This window comes from Haemaphysalis longicornis, unplaced genomic scaffold, assembly GCF_048455015.1.
Source record: "Haemaphysalis longicornis isolate Haplotype H1 unplaced genomic scaffold, Haemaphysalis longicornis Haplotype H1 scaffold_7, whole genome shotgun sequence".
Taxonomy (NCBI): Eukaryota; Metazoa; Arthropoda; class Arachnida; order Ixodida; family Ixodidae; genus Haemaphysalis; species Haemaphysalis longicornis.
The window spans coordinates 167,370,894-167,390,724 of record NW_027526422.1 but is presented as its reverse complement, the minus strand read 5'-3'; the positions used below and the strand labels follow the sequence as shown (position 1 = coordinate 167,390,724).

At 47.9% G+C, this 19,831-nt stretch overlaps 1 protein-coding gene across 1 annotated transcript in view; it reads right to left on the bottom strand.

Moving 5' to 3' along the window:
* Positions 1–19,831, bottom strand: part of LOC144146649 (putative ATP-dependent DNA helicase HFM1) — an 88,213-nt gene that overhangs the window by 31,019 nt on the left and 37,363 nt on the right. The window contains exons 11-15 of the mRNA XM_077678585.1: positions 15,722–15,769; positions 9,591–9,674; positions 6,078–6,169; positions 3,070–3,176; positions 1,827–1,874 (exon numbers count right to left, since the gene is read on the bottom strand). Of these exons, the coding sequence (XP_077534711.1) occupies positions 1,827–1,874; positions 3,070–3,176; positions 6,078–6,169; positions 9,591–9,674; positions 15,722–15,769 (379 nt within the window). The remainder of the gene's footprint in view (positions 1–1,826; positions 1,875–3,069; positions 3,177–6,077; positions 6,170–9,590; positions 9,675–15,721; positions 15,770–19,831) is intronic.

The window sequence follows — 19,831 nt, the reverse complement described above, 5'->3', positions numbered from 1 at the left end:
AAGTTCTTAGAAGGTGCCGAACGATACTCCCAGGTGACTGCATGCACACTGTTTAGCCTGAACACTATCTTGATTTACTTTTGCTGTTCCCTAACCACTTATGGCAAGAGCTCCCTAAACACTACCTCACTTCCACAACTTCTTTTTTTTTCGTGCACGCTGCTTGAAACCTCTCCAGGGTAAAGGCTATCCCCCTGGCGCATCCCATTCCAATCTCACAGAGCCACAGCAGAGACAACACTGTGGAGACTCCAAACAAACACACTGATGTGTGCAATCAGGCTCACCACTTTTACTCGACCAAATTCGCGAACCCCAAGTGCAAGTTCTGCGGCGCCTACAGAACCGTGGAGCAGATGGTCTGGCTCTGCAGTCGCACCCCATGCCTCCCACTCGCCCCTCTCCCGGTTGCGTATTTGCAAACGCTTCGCTGCGCAAAGCACCCAAGTGACATGTCCGTTCGCGCGATGCAAAGCGGTGCTTAAATGTCGTCATTGGCGGTGCTCCAAGCCTAAAGCGACCTAAAACATATCAAATCACTATTATTAACAAAAACAGCACGTAGATTTGTCTTCCGGGAAAAAAAATATTTAGAAGAAAAAAAAGGTAAACAATGAAAAAAAAGCTAACAAATAGACCTGCTGGGACTCGAACCCAAGCCGTCAACGCTCACTACTCTACATCGAGGCCACAGAGCCCGAATGGTGGGCTCGCTTTAGCAGGTGCTTAAAGGAATAGCGCGCGCAGTGACGCCACGCATGTCACGTGGGTGTTCTGCGCAGCGAAGCGTTTGGAAACACGCCTCCCCGGTTGCTAAGCCCGGCTTTCATCGTTCCTTGATTTCAGGGCAGCCCAAAAAGCCGGCACCGAAACAACCCGCCACAACCAGCACCATTCGCTTCCCCTACCGCCTCGCTGCTGGGGGCTGGAAGCTTATCCTGGACAGCCCTTCGCTCGAGGACCAGCTCCCGTTGGTCGGCAGAGCAGAGGCAGCGTCCACAGCAGACGGATTCCCCTCAGCCGGAGTACTGGCCTCCTCTCCCCATCTATTTCCTTTCTAAGCGCCAATGCACCGCCGCCACCCCTGAGGCGAAACCCTCTAACTGGAGTGTTACGTAAGTAAGGCTGATGAAAATTTGAATCGGACTATTTATTGTCTTGACAAGGCTTCGCATGCCAGCCTGGCGGTTAGGGCGGGCCAGTTTACGTGCGGAAATGTAGCGTATAGTTACGGGCTCTTAGCACTGTTCCCCATAACTCGAGCGGTGCCGGTAGCTAACCTCTAGCCGCGCTCCTAATGGTAGCCACACTCTTAATGCGGATCCAGCGAGACACCACCTCAGCACTTCTTTTTAGATTCAACTTAGGCCATCCGGACCGTGTTCCATTGTAATACCGCACAAAATAACGTACATCTATTATACAAAAGTTAAGTTGCCGAGAACAAAACAAGCGCTCGCAGAGTGCTACAGCTCATCCTTTGCCTAGGGCATTACGAAGACAACCATGCTAATCGCAGCCAATGCCGACAGATGTTGTAGCTGCACTGCTGTCCTTGATGTTTGTACTCTTCGGAGATTGTAACATGGTAAATTATTCCCGTTTCCCGGTGACCCATCAACGTGCAGTGCCCTATCGGGCGTGCTGGATACAGTCTGCAAGACCAAATTGGCAATACGTTCTATGATTAAAAAGCGCTCTTGCTGCTGAGGCGTCGGGCGGCGTAAGGTACCTTTATATTTCCTGCCGTGTGACGTTGCAAGTGCAAGGAGGGACTCCCGTCACTTATTCAGCAGGTATCGTCGCGATCAATAAAAGGAACTTACCAGTTGACCTTCATTTCGGTGGTTTTCACTCTCCCATTCAGAGGAAACCTGTAATGACGACGCAGAAAAGTTTCACCCGAACACGCATCACAGAATAGAGGCCGATTAACACCCAAGCCATAAGAGTTAACAGCGTCATCATCATCATCGACAACCTGTCTGCGCCCACTGCAAGGCAAAGGCCTCTCCCTGGACTCCACCTATCCCGGTCCTGTGCTAAGTGCGACCAATTTATCCCCGCAAACTTCTTGATATCATGTGCCCTCTTGACTTTCTGCCGCCCCCCTGCCACGCTTGCCTTTTCTAGGGATCCACTCTGTTACCCTTAATGCCCAACGGTGGTTATCTTGGCTTCGCATTACAAGCCCTGCCCACGCCCATTTCTTCTTAACAGCATACCTCCAGACCAGAATAAAAGAGCCACCTCGCCCCTACCGCTTAAGCATAGGATAACTGTGCCGTAGGCTGTGTCTTCAACGGTCTTGTCGTCTGTACTGTTATAGTAACGGCCGCACATTGAAAGAGTGCCCTGAGGGCCATTATTTTACTGCGTGTCAGTTTTAACGGGCCAGCGGAGACAAAGTACACATAGTTCAATATGAAAGCACTACCTTGGTAACTCACTCAGCTCTACTCCAGCCATAAAAGACGCTTATTAACCGACAAAACGCAATACTAAAAAACTGTCACATTTGGCGCCACATTGATGCAATATGGGCATCAGGGACGGAATATAGGCCAGCACTAAAGCATTCGAGTGATACTCTCAAACGGAACTATATATCTACAAGCTCCCCTACAATCACCCAGTCATGTTTCTTTGTAGCGACTTTGATCGGCGGCCACCAATCGCGCAAACAAGATCCTGTGGCGTCATAAAGAAATCACCAGAGAGTGGCTGGGGAGTCGCCTCTGTTTCAAATGTTTTTCTCAGTATATCCACTGCTTGTTTAAAGTTTACGATGACAGTGATGTCATTGTTATCCGGATAAAGCAGTATTTGTAATGAACCGATCTTGTACTTTGTCTTTATAGAACCTTTAAAAACTAAGACAAGGCTGGCGTAAGCCTCTGCATTCGACGGTCTTGTCATCACCTATGCTTGCACACAAACGTCCGTACCTCGGAAAAGTGCAGTGAAGGCCATAAATTTTACTGTGCCAGTTTTAGGGATCGGGGCAGCCGCTTTCACGAATCGTTCGGTGAAGAGTGCAAGGGCGAGTTCGGTTTCCCATGCGCTTACCGTATTCCGGGCTTCCTCCGGCTACCGTTGAGGGCGTTCAGCGTCGCCTTCTCGTTGTTCCGGATCTGCATGTCGGCAAACTCGGAGCAGCAGCTCAGCGCCCACAGCTGCAAATAGGGTACGGCACCTATATGTATACGGAACACGGAATTCTTTCACTTCCTTTATGGCCTTACTGGCTGATCCGTTTGCTTATGCATTCAAATTCATACTGGGAGACTCCGGGAGACTGGTAGTGTTACAGAGGAGACTTCCACTGACGATCATCGTAGACCAAGGAGAGCTTTCGTGCGCCCGATCACGATTTGATCTCTTTGCTACTAAGATTGATTGCTGTAACAATTCATTCGCAAGCGGTAAATTACTCCGTGTTCAAGCAGCTTTGCTAACGAAACAAATTTACAACTCAATTGCCTAATGTTCGCTTGCGCCGTACAAACCAGCGCTGGTGATATCTGCACACAAACCTTCCTGCCCAAACTTCTTCAATGCTTGTGCGATTGGGAGTAGCAGAGCTTCCTGAAAGGATATTTTTCCTTTACAATTGTCAAACTAGTTCGAGCTGCATGTCAGTTGGTTTCAGCGGCAGGCAAACAACAAATCACAGTGGCGGACGTAATCTGCTTCTCTCCAAGCGACTCTCACCTCTTATTATTGCACCTCATAAAAAAATAGCAGTCCCGAAAACATTGCAACGACAATTTAGAAATGCTTTGCCATTTCGCCACAGCGTTATCTAGCAAGTGCAAGCATCGAAAAATAATTCACTACAATCATGAGGGTCAATAATATTATCCCAAGTGTCATCAATCATAGAAAAAGCAATTTTGTCACTTAATTTCTGAATCCTGTGTGCGGCTGTGCGCTTTTTGTTTTGCAGATTGCCTTCTAATACACCTCTACATAGCGAATCGACAAAGTTTGTCTGCGCTCATTGAAATTTTATGTTCATGTATTTTTTTTCTTTTTCGTGTAACTGACATGCATTGTTTTTTTTTTCATTTTCGGTTTTTTGCGTATTGCCCTCATGAAGACCTGCAGCCGAGCGAAGCATTTTAACGTTGTCTTTCGTTGATTTAATCCCAATTTAATGTAATGTCCTTCATAGCAGCATTATCCACCCCTGAAGTGTAAATTAGTTCAAAGCGAGCGATAAGAGATGAGACTACACATGGATTTGTAAGCACCTGTGATCCGTGATCACTGGTAACCAACGGGTTTAAACTATCACCGCTTTCAATAGGTTTAAAAGAACTCAATTTTTGGCCACGTGTTCCCAGAGTATAATCTCACTAAAAAAAGATGTACAACTCAAAACTAGCAAGTTGAGCTCAACTGAAAGAAAAAAAACTGGCCTTTTTTTTTCTAGTTATTTGAATGCATCGAATTTCGGTATTTAACGCGCTGAAGCTACATCCGGGTTATGAGGCGCTTCCTAGTGGAGGGCTCCGCATTAACTTTGACAACCTTCACAGATCTTTAACTTGAGCCAAAATCTCTGCACACGGCCCGGGCGTTTTTGCTTTCATCCTCTACCGCGGCAAAGATCAAATGCGCGTCCTTGGGCTCAACAGCACAACGCCTTAGTCACTGAGTCAACGCGGCGGTTAGTCATTTGAAAGTAAGCAAAATGTTCTCCAACTGCAGTTGAGTCTCACTTCTATGCCGAAGAACAACCTTAAAATTTGAGTCAAAATATGTACAAACGCGCAACTTGATTTTGGCAAGTTTGTCCGCCTTACAGCTTTCGCGTTTTCCTTAAACGGAATAAATGTTTGGTTCAATACAAGCGAGTTGTTCGGTCGTTTTCAGAACGTTCACGGTATTTGAAGAGTTACTAGTGTATGTTTACGTGTAATGCTTAGCTGGTATAAAACACTGTATATACCTGAATAAGCACATGCTAATACCACCCAGAGCCTCGCCTGTGCTTGCGCCAATATGATGCGGCACCCACACAGACATCTTATCCATTTTTGTTGCTCCTCACAACGAGTGTACTTAGCGTAATCACCCGCTCCCGCATATTCAAACTGTCTGGGCTCCTAGACAAGAATCCCTGGAGGGTAATGAGGCACCTCGCACTGCTGCACGCGCCTTCATAACCCCCGGCATTTTCTGAAAAGGGCACTGACCTTGGCCAGGCGCCACAGCCTATCTTGTGATGCTACTATGACATCCTACACCATTACCACCTCTCACGCCGTACACTACGCGTTCGACCGCAATCGCGCTTTACGCCGCATACAAACATTTTCCCCACTTTGCGCCATGGTTGAAGCGCTAAACAATAGACGGACACAATAAAGATGACAGGATAATACCTGTCCTCTTATCTTTCTTGTGCCCGTTTATTTTTTAACGCTTCAACCATGTCGCAATGTTCATACCAACTCACCCAGCAGCAAGTTCTTCTTTCGCACTTTCCCCCACAGAGCACGCATCCACCTCACGTTTCCAGCTCAGTATTATTCAGCACGCGCCAGCCGCCTTGTACAGTATAGCCCATTTATAGCGAACCCGGCTTTAACAAAATTGCTGCTATAACGAACAAATATTCGTTTCCCGTTACCATTACTATACATAGATTTTGTGCCCAGATATAACGAAAAGCGGATATAACGCACTGATTTAAGTTTCCCGATGTCTTCGTTATAAGCAGGCTCGACTGTAACACATACCTTGTACCACCATAACACCCCATTCTTTCCCTACCATCCTTCCCGAGCCCTTCTACGGTGGAAGGGCTCACTGGCCATCCCCTGGCTGGAGAACCAGAGGGCTCTGGTCTTTGGAACCCGGACAGCGGCCAAGACCCAAGGGTTCCTGGACTGAGGCATCCCACCCACCGGAGAAACAGCTCCAACCACCATGCCATTTGGTCAATGAAGCGTGTTTCTCTCAAACAACGTTTAGTCACTAACTGGTTCAGTGCATTGTTATGCCGTTCTGTTCTGAGACAAACGGTATTCGCCAGGACCGCCGAGGAGCAGCGCTGCGAGACGCACCAGGTCGGCGATGGACAGTTTCACTTGGAGCTCCGAAAACCGCTGCATGGTGTCCAGGGAGATGCACTGTCGCGCCATCAGCTGGCCCGCACCTAAAAGGTGGTGTGTTATCGCCAAATGGCATGACGGCACCATGCTTCGAGCGCGGACATGATTAGAGAAAATTGCGCAAACGACAGGGCAGCCAGAACTTGCGTTATTTAATCTGAAAATGGGCTAATTTAAACCAGGGTCGTGCGCGACTACTAAGCGATGGCTTCCCACCCGAGTCAGAAGAAGCAGATCTGCAGCGAGTAGGAACAAACCATTCCTTTCTTTAAACAGATAAACGAACACGCCTTAAGCAACGGTCTGTAAAAACTAGTGTAATGATCTGAACTGATTTTCCTCGTGATTGCTGCGGCTCTTCTACGAGAAGTCATGTGAAGCTTGCGAGTGCTGAGTGAACTTGAACACGAACAATGAGCTTCTTATGTGAACTTGTAAATGTCTGAGGTACTTTACCTTCGCCCCTTCAATTAGTGAAGTTTCCTGTTCATGTCTGACTAACCGGCCACTCCGACTGCTTTGGCGTAGAAACGCTTCCCACGTACCGTGCGAAATTACGCACGCCTCCAGTAAGACCTAGTTACAAGCCGCTTAATGCAAGTTACAGCTGAGGAAGTTTCGAAGAAACATAAAGAAAAAATGCGCTGAGGGGCGGGGGACACAGCAAGACAACGGGACACACTTCGAAGAAACAATAATCTGTAGATTGACCCCGAGTGTGATAAAAAAACTTTCCTTCATGTCTGTAGAATCAAGTGCCGAGGATACAAATATACCACTCGCTGCAGCAACGGTTGTTTTTCCACGCATGACGTGCTAGAAAATGCCAGGCAATCACCTGAAGGCGATGAGGCAAATAATACAAGCTTTTGAAACACGGCTATGATATTGTAACAAGTGTCCAATGTTTCATACGCTACGTAGTCAAGCTGCCAGCTCCTCCTTAAAAAATCCGGATTGGGCATAAGGCGTGTGTTCTTATGGTGTTATTCGCAGGAGGCAGATTGCCACTAGATGTGCTATTTTGGGCAAATCCCCCGGAAGTAAAAGTTTCATGTGTGCATGGGCTTTAATCTGTGGCAGCAACAGCGTCAGGTTCGGGTGGAATGTTCATTTTTGTGGCTCTCGGCAATGCGCGGTGCAGGGGTGAGACAGCTGCGCATTTTGCGCAGTTTTGATACAAAAGTGTTTTCCTGCGCCAGGCTGCTCCAAAAGCTCGAAAATTGCAATAATTGCGCCAAACTGCGCCAGAACAGTCTGTGAGCCAAGGATTTTAACGCTCCCGTCAGTTTCAGTGGGGGAAAAGCTTACTAACGGCAAAATTATCCTCCACCCCCAAGGTGATGCTGTTTGTAAAGGTTTAATTTATTAATCATGCAATAAAAAACCCATAAAATTGTCCCCGAGATCAGTTTTTTCGAAAATCGCAATATCAGGTTGCACATGTTATATTCTGTGCATTTTAAAGTTTTCCCATCGAAAACCATTGCAAACTCCTGTAGAAAAAATACTTGCGTACTGAGGCGGCAAACCACTCATGCAAGTTGATGAAAAAAAATGGCAATTTCCGGAGCCCCGTATCTGTCGAACACGACCGGCTTTAGACGGTCGTGCTCCAGAACGACATTACTGGGCGCCGCCATCTTGGTGTGGAGAAGATTACAAAACATGGCCGCCCGGCGAAGCCGTTGCTCGTGGTTCACGCCGATTTCTACCATGGTTTTCGTAATAGGGGTGGCTGCATTTACATTTAGTCGTTTGATCTGTTGCGGGTAGTTGCGCGACTCCAAAGACGGGAATTCATCAAAAACAACGCGGCGCCCGCGAATTCGTCGTGTTTCGGCCTTGAGTGTGAGGCGCAGTGCGCGTGCTTGAAGTGATATTTTGGACTCTTCGCGGTGTTATAAAATGCTTAGTTATTGCTGCCTTTGACAGCGAGCTTGCGAGCGGCGGGAATGGGATGATCGACTGCAAAAGTGGCGGCGCAGGCTACATCGCCGCAAAATGTGCAAGCAGTGTCCGGTAACGGGATGGACTATTATTGCACGCTATTGAGAATGGTTCATCTGAAGTCAACTTTAATGCCAAATGGAAGGTGGCTAAACATACCAACGTTATTCATATTAAGTTTGGAGTGAATGTGCATCTTGGGGATTGAAATGGGAGGGCTGGTGGGGTGCGGCGACTGTCACCTCGCTTTGCGCAACTCTTGCCGTGGCTTTACGCTTGTGTTTAAAGCCGAGTCTGGGATTACAAAAATAATAATCTCGGCATTCACATAACAAAAAGGCCATATGATTGCTTAGTTTTTCAATTTGATATTTTCAACGGCACCCACGCTATCTAGGCATAGAGCCTAAGAATTTAAAAATAGTTTGCGAAGAGGTATTGCATTTCATACCTTGTGATACTGTGGTACAAAAAACTTTATTGAAAGGCTGTTTCAGTGTTATGTACGCTCAAAACCGATTAAAAAGTGCACTCCCCCACCCCCCGAGTTGCCAGAAATTTGATTTTTTAGGCTCCTAAGGTGACGGAATAAATGTCGTTCTTCAGCTCCAAATCAAGGTTCTTCTGCTCCAAAATCGAGATTTCGCTGCTCCAGAAACTGCTCCCAAATCTGATTCAGCTGTCTCACCCCTGGCGGTGACCTTCACCGAGCTGCGCTGCAGGGTTCCAAGGCTTAATTTATATCTGTTCAGATCAGAACGTTCACCTACAGAACTATGTGTGCGGTGCCAGGTCCCCGAAACAATCGAACATTTTTTTCTCGACTGTCGCCGTTTCTCAACAGCTAGACAACTGTTTTTGAAGGACCCGATTGAGCGGATGGGGTTGACTTTATCGATAACACTTATATTATCTATTGGCGCATCAAAGTTGGGGTTTGCAAAAAGGGATATCTATAATTGCATTCAAAATTTTCTTTCTGCTTCAGGTCGTTTGAATTGCTTAAGGGTGCTGATTAATGGGTAATTCGGGTTTCATTCACAACTAAGTTTCCTTTTACAGCCTCTTTCCGGAAATAAGTATTTTTAAGTCCCCTCGTATTTAACCGGTTTAGCCCTGGCCAATCCCCCCTTGTGGGTACGTGCCAAAATATTTGAGGACATCATCATCATCATCATCTTTGTGGTTCTGGTATTTCCATTTCCGGTGAAATCTTCGCCATTAGGAGTTTTCCTTCCATCTCAGAAGCCTTAGTGTCGAAGTGCTGGTAATTCCGCCGTTACTGTTCCTATGAATCGGTGCATTATTGAGCTCATGTATGATTCTTACAACTGATCCTTTTAAGTGTTGCACTGCTGAGTTCATATACGATTCTTGTCATGTATTCTTAGCACTCTTCATTCAACCGATCTACGACGATCTGCTTCACTAATAGAAAGTCGCGAAGAATTCACTGTTCTGAAGTAAAATCACATTGCATGCAGCGAGTGCGCTCAAGGCGGAGAGAAGACTCACTCGTAGGAAGCAGGCGGCCAGTGTCACGGTCCAGGTTGACGAGACCAGCAGCTGACAGCGCCTCCACCGCCTGACGGCAGAGACCTGCAGCGTGCAAAGCAGTCTGCTAAGTACGGCGCCTGCGCAGCAGGTGCTACTCCATGTCGGTTCTTCGAATAAAGTAAACCATTCTAATAAAAAAATCGGTTTGTTTCAATACCCGCTTTATTCGAACTTTTTTCACCCTTTATCACCCACACTCTAGTGCATATGAAGTAAATAATTACCAGTTTTAACAAAATTCCGCTTATAATGAAATCAGTTTTTGGTCCCAAGCACCAGTCCGCTCGTACCGTGGCCGCGAAGCAGGTTCTATTGCAGGCCACCACTTCAAAACCTGCAAGCCATTCTTATAACGAAATCAGCCTATTTGAACACCCGCTTTACTGGCACTTTTTCATCCTTTTATGACCCGCACTCTAGTGCATACGGAGTACATAATGCCAGCTTCCCACGAAGTATCGCTTATAACGAAGTTAGTTTCTTGCCACAAGGGCTCCGTTATAACAAAGTTTACTGTAGTCACGAACCCAGACGACAACCATCAAATACCCCGGCGCACGCGCCGCACAAGCACATGTACAGGTCCAACACCCAAAACTGTGTTCAGAAAGCTTTCCCACGAGACCCACAGGAGTGATATAAAAAGAAACTCGTACGCTGCTACTTCAGGGCTACTACGACAACCGACATCACAACAAAGATGACAGCAGGAGCTGCAAACACGTAGTCTTAGTTTATGGCGATTATTAGTCAAGCTCTGGAGTACAATCGATTAATAGCCCGATAATTTTTCTCCAACACATCTGCCATCTCCTCTTCTCTCAAACTTTTTTGCTCTTCTGGCCTTCCTGTAGCTCAACTTGAGTATGTTGGAGCCATCGAATCGATCGAAAGTAACGACAGCTTGTATTTCCAAGCTTGAACATCCCAACCACTAAGAACATGAGAACCCTGCGGAATGCCCGAGGCGTTCAGCGCTTCTTAGGAGCAATAGAGAGAAATCATTTCTTCGCGCATAAACAACTACCTTCAAGACCAAAGAGGCTGCTCACATTTCCCTACCCCCTCACCTTTAAGTTCAATGACTACAACTGCTACTGTGGGGCGAATCAGAACGTTGTGCCTGTTCGCGACCGGCTAAACACTCGTGGCGAGTGAACACGAGGGCATTAAAGGTACGAAAACTTGAAGAATTCTCGCACACCTGAGCCCTCCTCGTGATGTAGTGAATGCGCAAGGTGTTTAATTTTGTAAACAACATGATGCCATCGTGTTCGCCACCATGTTACACATCTTCTGACTATGTAGGTAGTTCAGAGTCCATCGCCGGACACACCGGGCTAATGAAATTTGTAAAACAAATGTTTTTTTTTTTTTTTCGCAAATGTGCCTTCATGCTACGCACCGTGACGCGTGTCTCTCCAATGAGAGGACGCGGAAATGTGTCCTCTCGTTAGCATCATCATCCTTTTCACTTTGCGACGTTTTCTTCCTCTTACGCTCACCATGACCGAGAGGATCGGGCAGTCACCCTTGTTAGCCCTGAATATGCGCTATTAGCGGGAACTCGCGTCACTACTCAACTAATGGCCACTTCTGTGATTACCAGCTTCATATAAACCCCGCTAAAACCAGCTTTATGGTCTTTCACTCACATCAAAGGCAGCTTCCTTCAACTCCCTCCGTTTTTCTTCGTAATCACTGCATAACCGCATCTAGATCAGCTGTATTTCTGGGAATTACATTAGACCCCCATTTGAAATTCAATCTGCATGTTAAATCCCTCACTAAGAAAGTATGCTTTGGTATCCGTGTCTTGTTGCGATCACGTTTTAATTTCCCTGTTCACATACTTCGTTTGCTTTACTTTGCCTTCGTTCACAGCCACATTTCATATTGCATTTCATCATGGGGAAACACTTACGACGCGCATCTATCTGGGATTGTCCACTTACAAAACCAAGCTATTCGCGTAATCAGCTTCAGCACTTACAGGGCACCTACATTTTCCATTTACAACAGCTTGAAAATCCTTCCGCTCAGACACTTAGTGCTAAGCAAGTTAGGACTACTGATCTATCGCCTTCGCTCTCATGTCATCGTCATTGACGGCTTTCCCCACGATCACTTCACGAACTCTAACATTACCAGATTTTCTGAACATCATAACTTCCTCCTTCCAAAAGCACGCACCAATTACGGCAAACAAACAGTTCTGTTTTCAGGAATTGCATTCTGGAACACAATACCGGTTGAAATTAAATTGTCTCGTTCCCTAATTTCTTTTCACTGTAGATTAAAAAGCTTTTTCTTTCAGAGCTATTCGGATCTCGGCACTTAACGCATCAGTGTGTTGTACACCGCCTAAACAACTCGCACAACAAATCCTGTACCATGCCTTTTCTTTCTGTGCTATGTTTTCGCTTTCTATTGTATAATTTTATTGCACTACCGCAATCGAATGCTGCTTCACCTTTGGGAATTTTGCACCATATAACGTTGTTACAGGAGGTCCCCCCGACAGTGTTTCACTCTGGGACCTCCTTCTGTATGTATCCATTATTGTATTTCAATGTAACAACTATATTTTTTCAATAAACCTTCAAACCTTCTACCATGCTCAATTTTATGCTGTAGGCCTCATTAAATGCCTTTAACAAACGTTCCTTAACCAAACGCCACAACCCGTTCACCGGGTACACCATTTTCTAAGAATTGTCGAGTTTGGTAGTCCTGGAGTTCCGTGCTCGCCCCGCACCCCAGAGGATTCTTGCAAACCCCAGCCCCTTGCAAAAAATACCGCATGGCTTTTCCGCTCAATTAGTTACTTCGTTTATATATGAGCACCCCTATGAAATCTAGTATTGTTCCAGGCATTCATTACCCTGTTTTTATTTTTTAAAGGGGTCATGCAGACAAAACACAGGTTTGGTTCATTCGAAAGATTGCCTAGTTAGAATTGTACTGACACCACTTTTAACCAACACTTCGCTCGGATAAGCTAAATAATTAGGAAAAAAAGGGAATGGCCGTGCGACCCACTAGCCCATTTCCCGCAACAAAACCTATGTATGATATATGCCCAGCCGTGCGATTGGCTGAGGCCGGCAAAAGCAAACGCAAATTAGGCAGGGCTTATATGTTTGCCCAGCGAACTATTTGCGCTTAAATGTATGGCAGGTTATTTTTATAGCGGTAAGAATGGGTGGGGGGAGGTAAACAATGAAGGTTGCGAAAATACACGTAAACATAGAGTACCGATGCGCACTGCTGTTGGTACTGGGCGCACTGTGCTTGTATAGCTGCACAGCAGTCCAACGCTTTAGAGTTGCCTTACACGACACTGGCCGATTGGTGTAAGCGACGTTGTCTTACGTGATCCTGTTTGTCGAGCATACCCCATGTTTCACGAAACGATCACTTTCTACCGTAACAAAAACAAGCCAGGTGCAAATACGGTCAAAAACAAAGCAACGGCGGACAACGGTCCGTGTCTGAGTATGGGAGCGCCATCTGGGAGGACTGACGGTTAGCAAGGCTGCAGGGTCTAATGACGCACTGGAAGTCCATTTGAATACCCACCCTTGTGACTTCATGGCATACGTCACGAAAACCAACGATTTTGCGGAGAATCAATATTTTAACCTAAATTGATTCATTTCTCAGTGAATACGGCATCGTTTACCTCCGGACAAGCGCCGGGGGCACTATGAAACACGAAATCTTTCGAATAAAACAAACTTATATTTTGTCTGCATGGCCCCTTTAAGCATTCGCCCATTTTGTGTGTCATGCAATTGAGATTTTCGCCTAACATAAGTAACCGATCCTTTTACGGTAATAACAGCACAGAACCGCGAGGTAACGAATTCGTCCTGTATAGCTATGGTCCCGCGTATTTTGTGGTTTATCTTTGTTGAATTTCGGAGGGGGGGGGGGTTGTGTTCACTTGTCCTCTTTACGAGTGATGTTTGTGTTACCTGACGGGAATGTCGGGCCGAAATCGGTGTTCATTGGAGCTAGTATTGTGAAACGATTATAACTTTCGTAGATTATTTAACGCAAATGGCATCACACAGCTTTGTTTAGAATATATAATCAGTGTACATCGAGCATGCCAATTACAAACAAAACTGATCCGGCTCTTTTAGAATCATACAGTAGCACCTCAACCTATGTTCGAAAAAAGAACAAAATGCAGATTGTTAACGATTTGTATTCCACAGCTACGCGGTCTTTGCGGATGAAAACGCCTGATAGAAAACACACGTCTTACGTTCACTCTTTCGATAAGGATGGGAAGGAAGTAAATATCAGCTTTGCCCCAAACCTGGCATCACTTGTTCTACGCGCTTCAAAATCTGCCAAAGACCAACTACGCAATAAAGCTTGTACATGTAATATTCTAAGAGACCCTTGTTCTAAGGTGAGAGTCCTGCGAAGCTAAAGGTAAAAACAACACACTGAAATATTTTTTTTTCTGCTTTCGTAAGTAAGTAGTGTGAACATAGGGACGTTATTTCAGACATTAATGCCTGTACGCAACATCACACTCATTACATGCACTGTAAACACCAGGGGGTGTATTTCCCGCTGTTACTCATATCCGTGCACCCATCGGTATTATCATCTATAAATGATCGTCATCATCCCCTCGCCGCGACTGCTGAGGAAAGTCTGAGCTCGGCGACCGCAAAAAGGTCGTGTCAAAACTCCGTCTCTCAATAGTGCCTCCTTGCCCTCCTCCGCTTCCAAAGTGTGCCCGTGAAACATTGCTTAATTTCTGTGAACATAGGGATTTTCCTCTTGAAAGACCTCCTGAATTTGAGGTTCCCCCCATTTTTCGCGATTCTGAAAATACCCCGTCTAGGGCTAATGTTCGGTTTTGGTGTACCAAAAACACAAAACTTTGTTCACAAGAGCGCATGGAGTGACAAAGGGAACTCGGCGACGGCACAGGAAGGGGAACAAGGAAACCATGGCGAACGATACGAGGTCAATAAAAAGTAAAGTAAGACCCTTAAAGTGTTTGTTGCTACTGTACTTCAGTTCAAAACCTACACAAATCCTTCCTCGGACATTCAACAATGGGCGCTGTGGGTTAACAGTTGCGAGGCCTGGAACATCTACCGCCACAGACAGCCCAAAAAAAACACAAATCCCCTTCACTTGCTAGCTGCCTAAATGACTGTATAATCTCTTTGAAGCATTTACACCTATATTGTCATCGATCATCATTAACCTGCTATTTCCAGCCATCTTCACTGATGTCCTGAGGCCAACCTTCAGTGACTGTCATCATCGTCATCATGTCCCGTGCTTCATGAAGACATTTCCGGGCTCTTTTTCTTGACTCCTTCCGCTTTCTGTCACAATAAACAGACCTATAGATAGCCCACTCTCTCTTGCCTTCCGTTCGAGTCACGTCCCTGAAAGTCTATGGATATCACAGGCCACACCTTTCGTAGACTGAACCGCCGTCTTCATTGAAGTGCCACAGAATGTATCTTTCGCCGCAAGGTCAGCGAAGCAACGATTGTTCTGTGGGCACCTAAGTTCGAAGACAGTGTGATGATGCGCCGCGCAAGGTTGACGAAACCTGAAGCTGACCAGAAGAGCTTGGGTCAAAGTTACGCGGTAAGGACAGACCAACCACCTCAAGTGCGTTGTGCGATGTCGAAAAGCTAGAATCTGCCCAAGATATCGGCCATGATTGCAGCATTCCTTCAGCACTGTCCCGATTTCCTTGCCTATAGGCTTGTCTCCAAGGCATTACGTTTTGCTTGACGCGTAGTGGTTACTGGCTAGGGCATGTGCGCACATATGGTGATGCTACTGGCTCCGAACCAGACTACCGCGGATCCTTTTAAGAAGGCCATCACTTGGTTCAGAGGCACTGATAATATCTGTTAAACTGGGCCAGTGGATTGCATGCAGAGCTAAGAATAGTTCATCTAAGTTGGACAGGCTATCGGGAGGTCACTGCCGAGACACCATGAGTACCAGGGCCTTGGCAGCCATGTCGGATCACTCATTACTTCGAAAAGTAAGAGAGTTTCTGAAACGGGAAACGAAGCGCCTTGACTTACCATGCAGCGCTTCTTCGGCGTCTCTCTCCGTGACGACTCCGGCAATCCCTGCGCAGTCCAGATTTCTCTTTAGTGCCACAAATTTTCCTCAAGTAAAAAATATCCGTACATGTTGCGAAAACGCCGCGTGCCTTCCTTACGAAGCTAGGTTACCAGGAGGCTTCATTTGAGGTGGATTCCTCTGGGCTGTAGTGCCACAAGCCATGCACTGGGCTTGTTTGTTTACGTATGTTTTGTTTTCACCGCCCGGCTCCCCCGCGCTGTGCTATCTGTGTGTCAAGTCAACGCCGCCTGTATAAACATTGCCTAACGAGTCGCCCGCTTTCCAATGGGAGCGGTAGGGACGCTTAGTTCAGGCACTCATCCGGTATGTGGCGCGCGCCGGCGGACGTTCACTGCTCGCGAGTTGCGAACACTGCACCCACTTCCACAGCGTGAGTCTGTCATCTTGCCTGGAAGGCGTCGAAGCGCCGCCTGGGAAACACTAGACAAACTGTCAACAATTTTGCATAGTTTCCGGGAAGCGGCGCTGGCTGGCGGACATGAAAGCACGTAGGAAGGCTACGGAGCGGGAAAGGGTAGGAGAGAACAGCAGGAGAGTGGCTGTTTGGCCATTTTTCGCTCACGCGTTAGGCAATGATTATACAGGCGGCGTTGACCAATTGAAGCGCGGGTTCCATTCTTCATTTTTCTATGCCACACGTGCTATCTCCTTTGATAGGGAGAGTGTTTAGAGCTAACGTCCCCAGCCTTGAATAATTTTCGTTTATCTACAGTGTTCTGGATGTAATTCGATGGTTAAAGAAACATTCGCGCCGAAAGATAAGTGACCGCAGGGCAGACGCCACGTTATACGATTCGCCGACACTCGCCTGCGCACGTCACTTTAATTACTGCTGCTTCATCGCCTTTGTATTCTCTGAGTTGCCAGGAGAGCGCAAGTTCGCAATAAACTTGCTTTTACTTCAAGACAGCTGTGTCGTCTTTGGCTGCGTGACAATAGCGAGCGTGCTCAGTTCAGGTCTACCTCACAGAAAAACCTCTTCATGTGCACCTCCGACATGTGACAAGACATTAGTGTCAACCAGTGTCGAATGTCTGCAAGGACCGGGCAAACTCCAGCTACTCCCGAAGTATCTCATTTGGCGCAACAATATTTGATGGCCTCCAGATTTGCAGCCGCCAAAATTTCAGAAGTGCCTCTACGGGTTGTACCTGATCTACACCTGCGATTATCGATTACTGGAATAGGTAAAAAATCCCCCATGTCGCTTTTGGGCTTAAGGCAACCTGCGCTATTTTACATCGATGAAATGTATGGGGGTGCGTCGTGTGTATTTGTTGACGGCTCGGTCACTGAGCCTTCGTCGGCAGCGGCAATGGCCATGTCTGTGAAGGAAAAAAACACATCTTTTCGCGGGGGGAAATCATGGGGTGATGCGACGCATCTGGGCGGTGCTCGTTACGGTTGCGCCGACCATCGCGGTAGCAGACCTGTTAGTCTCCATTCAAATCATCGTTGGTCATCGGATGTCATCGGAGCGGCGGCGGTGGAGCGACTGAGCGGAGCGGCGCAGTTATCCCGTTTATATGTACCGCCCGTTAACGGTTAGGGGAATGAGAGAGAGTAGCGCATGCGCATGTGTTAACCGAGCGCTAACGCGCGCTGACGCACAGCTGTCATGGCGAGGGGAGCGAGCGCTAACGCAAGATGGCGCTGCGGTGAGAGCGGCGTTACTGCGCAGCTGGCGTGGCGAGAAGAATGGGGGAGAGGCGTGCGGATGGACGCCGGATGCATGCATGGGGGGACAAGGCAAGTTAAAGAGATGTGTCGCATCTAAAAGAACTGACGATTGCTATACTCCCTAATGCGAAATTTGTGCGCAGAGCGTACTACGGTCTTCTCGACTACGGCGCATATCTGCTGCGTCTCAGGTAGTGATCGCATTATCAGCCAGTGCACGGCGGCGAGCGCTACTCGGCTGTTATCTCGCAGAGCGTTACCGCCGCCGGCGAGCATGTTGTTGCAAGTCGTGTTTGAACCTCCCGCGCAAATTTCACGTGGTTCAGATGAGCCACGAACGGAGGAGGGGCGCCTGGCGAAAGTGTGATGGGAAGGGCGCACCGCGGCGGCAACGCATGGTGAGAACGTGAGGGGGAGGCAGTGAGAGAGATTCCGCCATGGCAGCACGTGCCACCTTGCTCCTAACACTCTCGCCACACTTTCCTCCGCCGTTTTAGATGCGAAGGCATCTCATTCACTCACCTTGTCCCTGCATCCGGCGTCGTCGTCGGCGTCCACCCCTCCCCCATTCTCCTCGCCGCGTGAGCTGCGCTCTCCGCCGCTCACCCCCTCTCCTCTCTGATAACGAACACTCTCTCGCGAGGGGCATTGGATTGGATTCGATTGGATTGGCTTGGATTGACTTGGCTTGACTTGGATTGGATGGGATGGGATGAGATTGGATTGGATTGGATTGGATTGGATTAAAGTGGATTGTGTTGGATTGTGGTGCGTCATAGCCGCGGCAGACGCACTGGCGCCGGCGCATCCCCTCACAGTTATGCGCGCTATAAGACGCGGTGCCTGCGCCGCTCCGCTCCATCGTTCCAGCGCCGTTCCTCCGCTGTCCAACGCTGCAACGTGAACCCCCTATGCGTCGCATCTACACAGGGGTTCCCTCGAGGTGAGGTGGGAGTTTTTTCTTTCTGTCTTCGCATCTTCGGTTACAGCTCCATCGCCGTTGCCAAAGCACAGTAGCGGCTGCCAAAGTGCAGCGCACGAATAATTCAGCGTTGCACAATTGCTCACGGAACGCCGCCAACCGCACCAAAACTGGTCGGTTTACGAGAAGCGTTCCGCACATTTTTAGATGCGACTGCATCTCATTCAATCGCCTTGTCCCTACATCCGGTGTCGGCGTTGTTGTCAGCGTCCGCCCCTCCCCCATTCTCCTCGCCGCGTGAGCTGCGCTCTCCGCCGCTCACCCCCCTCTCCTCTCCTATAGCGAACACTCTCTCGCGAGGGGCATTGGATTGGATTCGATTGGATTGGCTTGGATTGACTTGACTTGGATTGGATTGGATTGGATTGGATGGGATGGGATGAGATTGGATTGGATTGAATTGGATTAAAGCGGATTGTGTTGGATTGTGGTGCGTCATAGCCGCGGCAGACGCACTGGCGCCGGCGCATCCCCTCACAGTTATGTGCGCTATAAAACGCGGTGCCTGCGCCGCTCCGCTCCATCGTTCCAGCGCCGTTCCTCCGCTGTCCAACGCTGCAACGGGAACCCCCTATGCGTCGCATCTACACAGGGGTGTAGATGCGAGGGGAGGTGGGAGTTTTTCTTGTGAAAGGCCGTAGTAGTGGACTATTTTTGGGACGGCAAATCAGCGCTACAGGTATAAAGGTACCCTTTGAAGCGCATATGACCAGATGACCACTGATGTGGCCAATCTATTCAAAGGGCTGTGCGAAAAGGGCCACACGATGGTGGTTCAGTTCATACCAAGTCACTGTGGCCTCGCGGAAAACGGGCTTTCGGATGCAGAATCACGGCACGCGCACCACGCTGGAACTACAGAGATTAGAGAGAAATTCCATTAGGCCATCACAGACGGCCATGACATGATATTCCTGTGGCTTGTCACTGCGGAGTCACCGGCAGCGTATTGGCGGATGAAGCTGCCCGTACAGGCTAGGAGACTAAACCCATCATCCTGTTTCCACTCTCATGGACCGATGCCGCGAGGACACTTCGATATTTTTCACGTAGGATTACTATGAAGCTGAACACGCTGGACTTTTCGAATCCCCGTTTCTATATTGAAGATCCCCTTCTTCAGCTCCGTCTTCCGTACGGACTCTCGACCCCGGTTGACTTTGCTTTGTCAACTTTGGTTGGCAGTGACCTTCACGAAAGGCTACTCCTTCCTCATCTGGATGGCCACCAGTGCCCACTGTGACGCCTGTGGGGCGGAAGAGACAATCGAGCATGGTCTGTGTCGCTGCCCCAGATACTCATCGAAGAAAGCGTGCTTTCCACTGGGCTGAGCCGATTGGACAATCGACCATTTCCACTAGAGACTACCTAAGGTCACCGATCT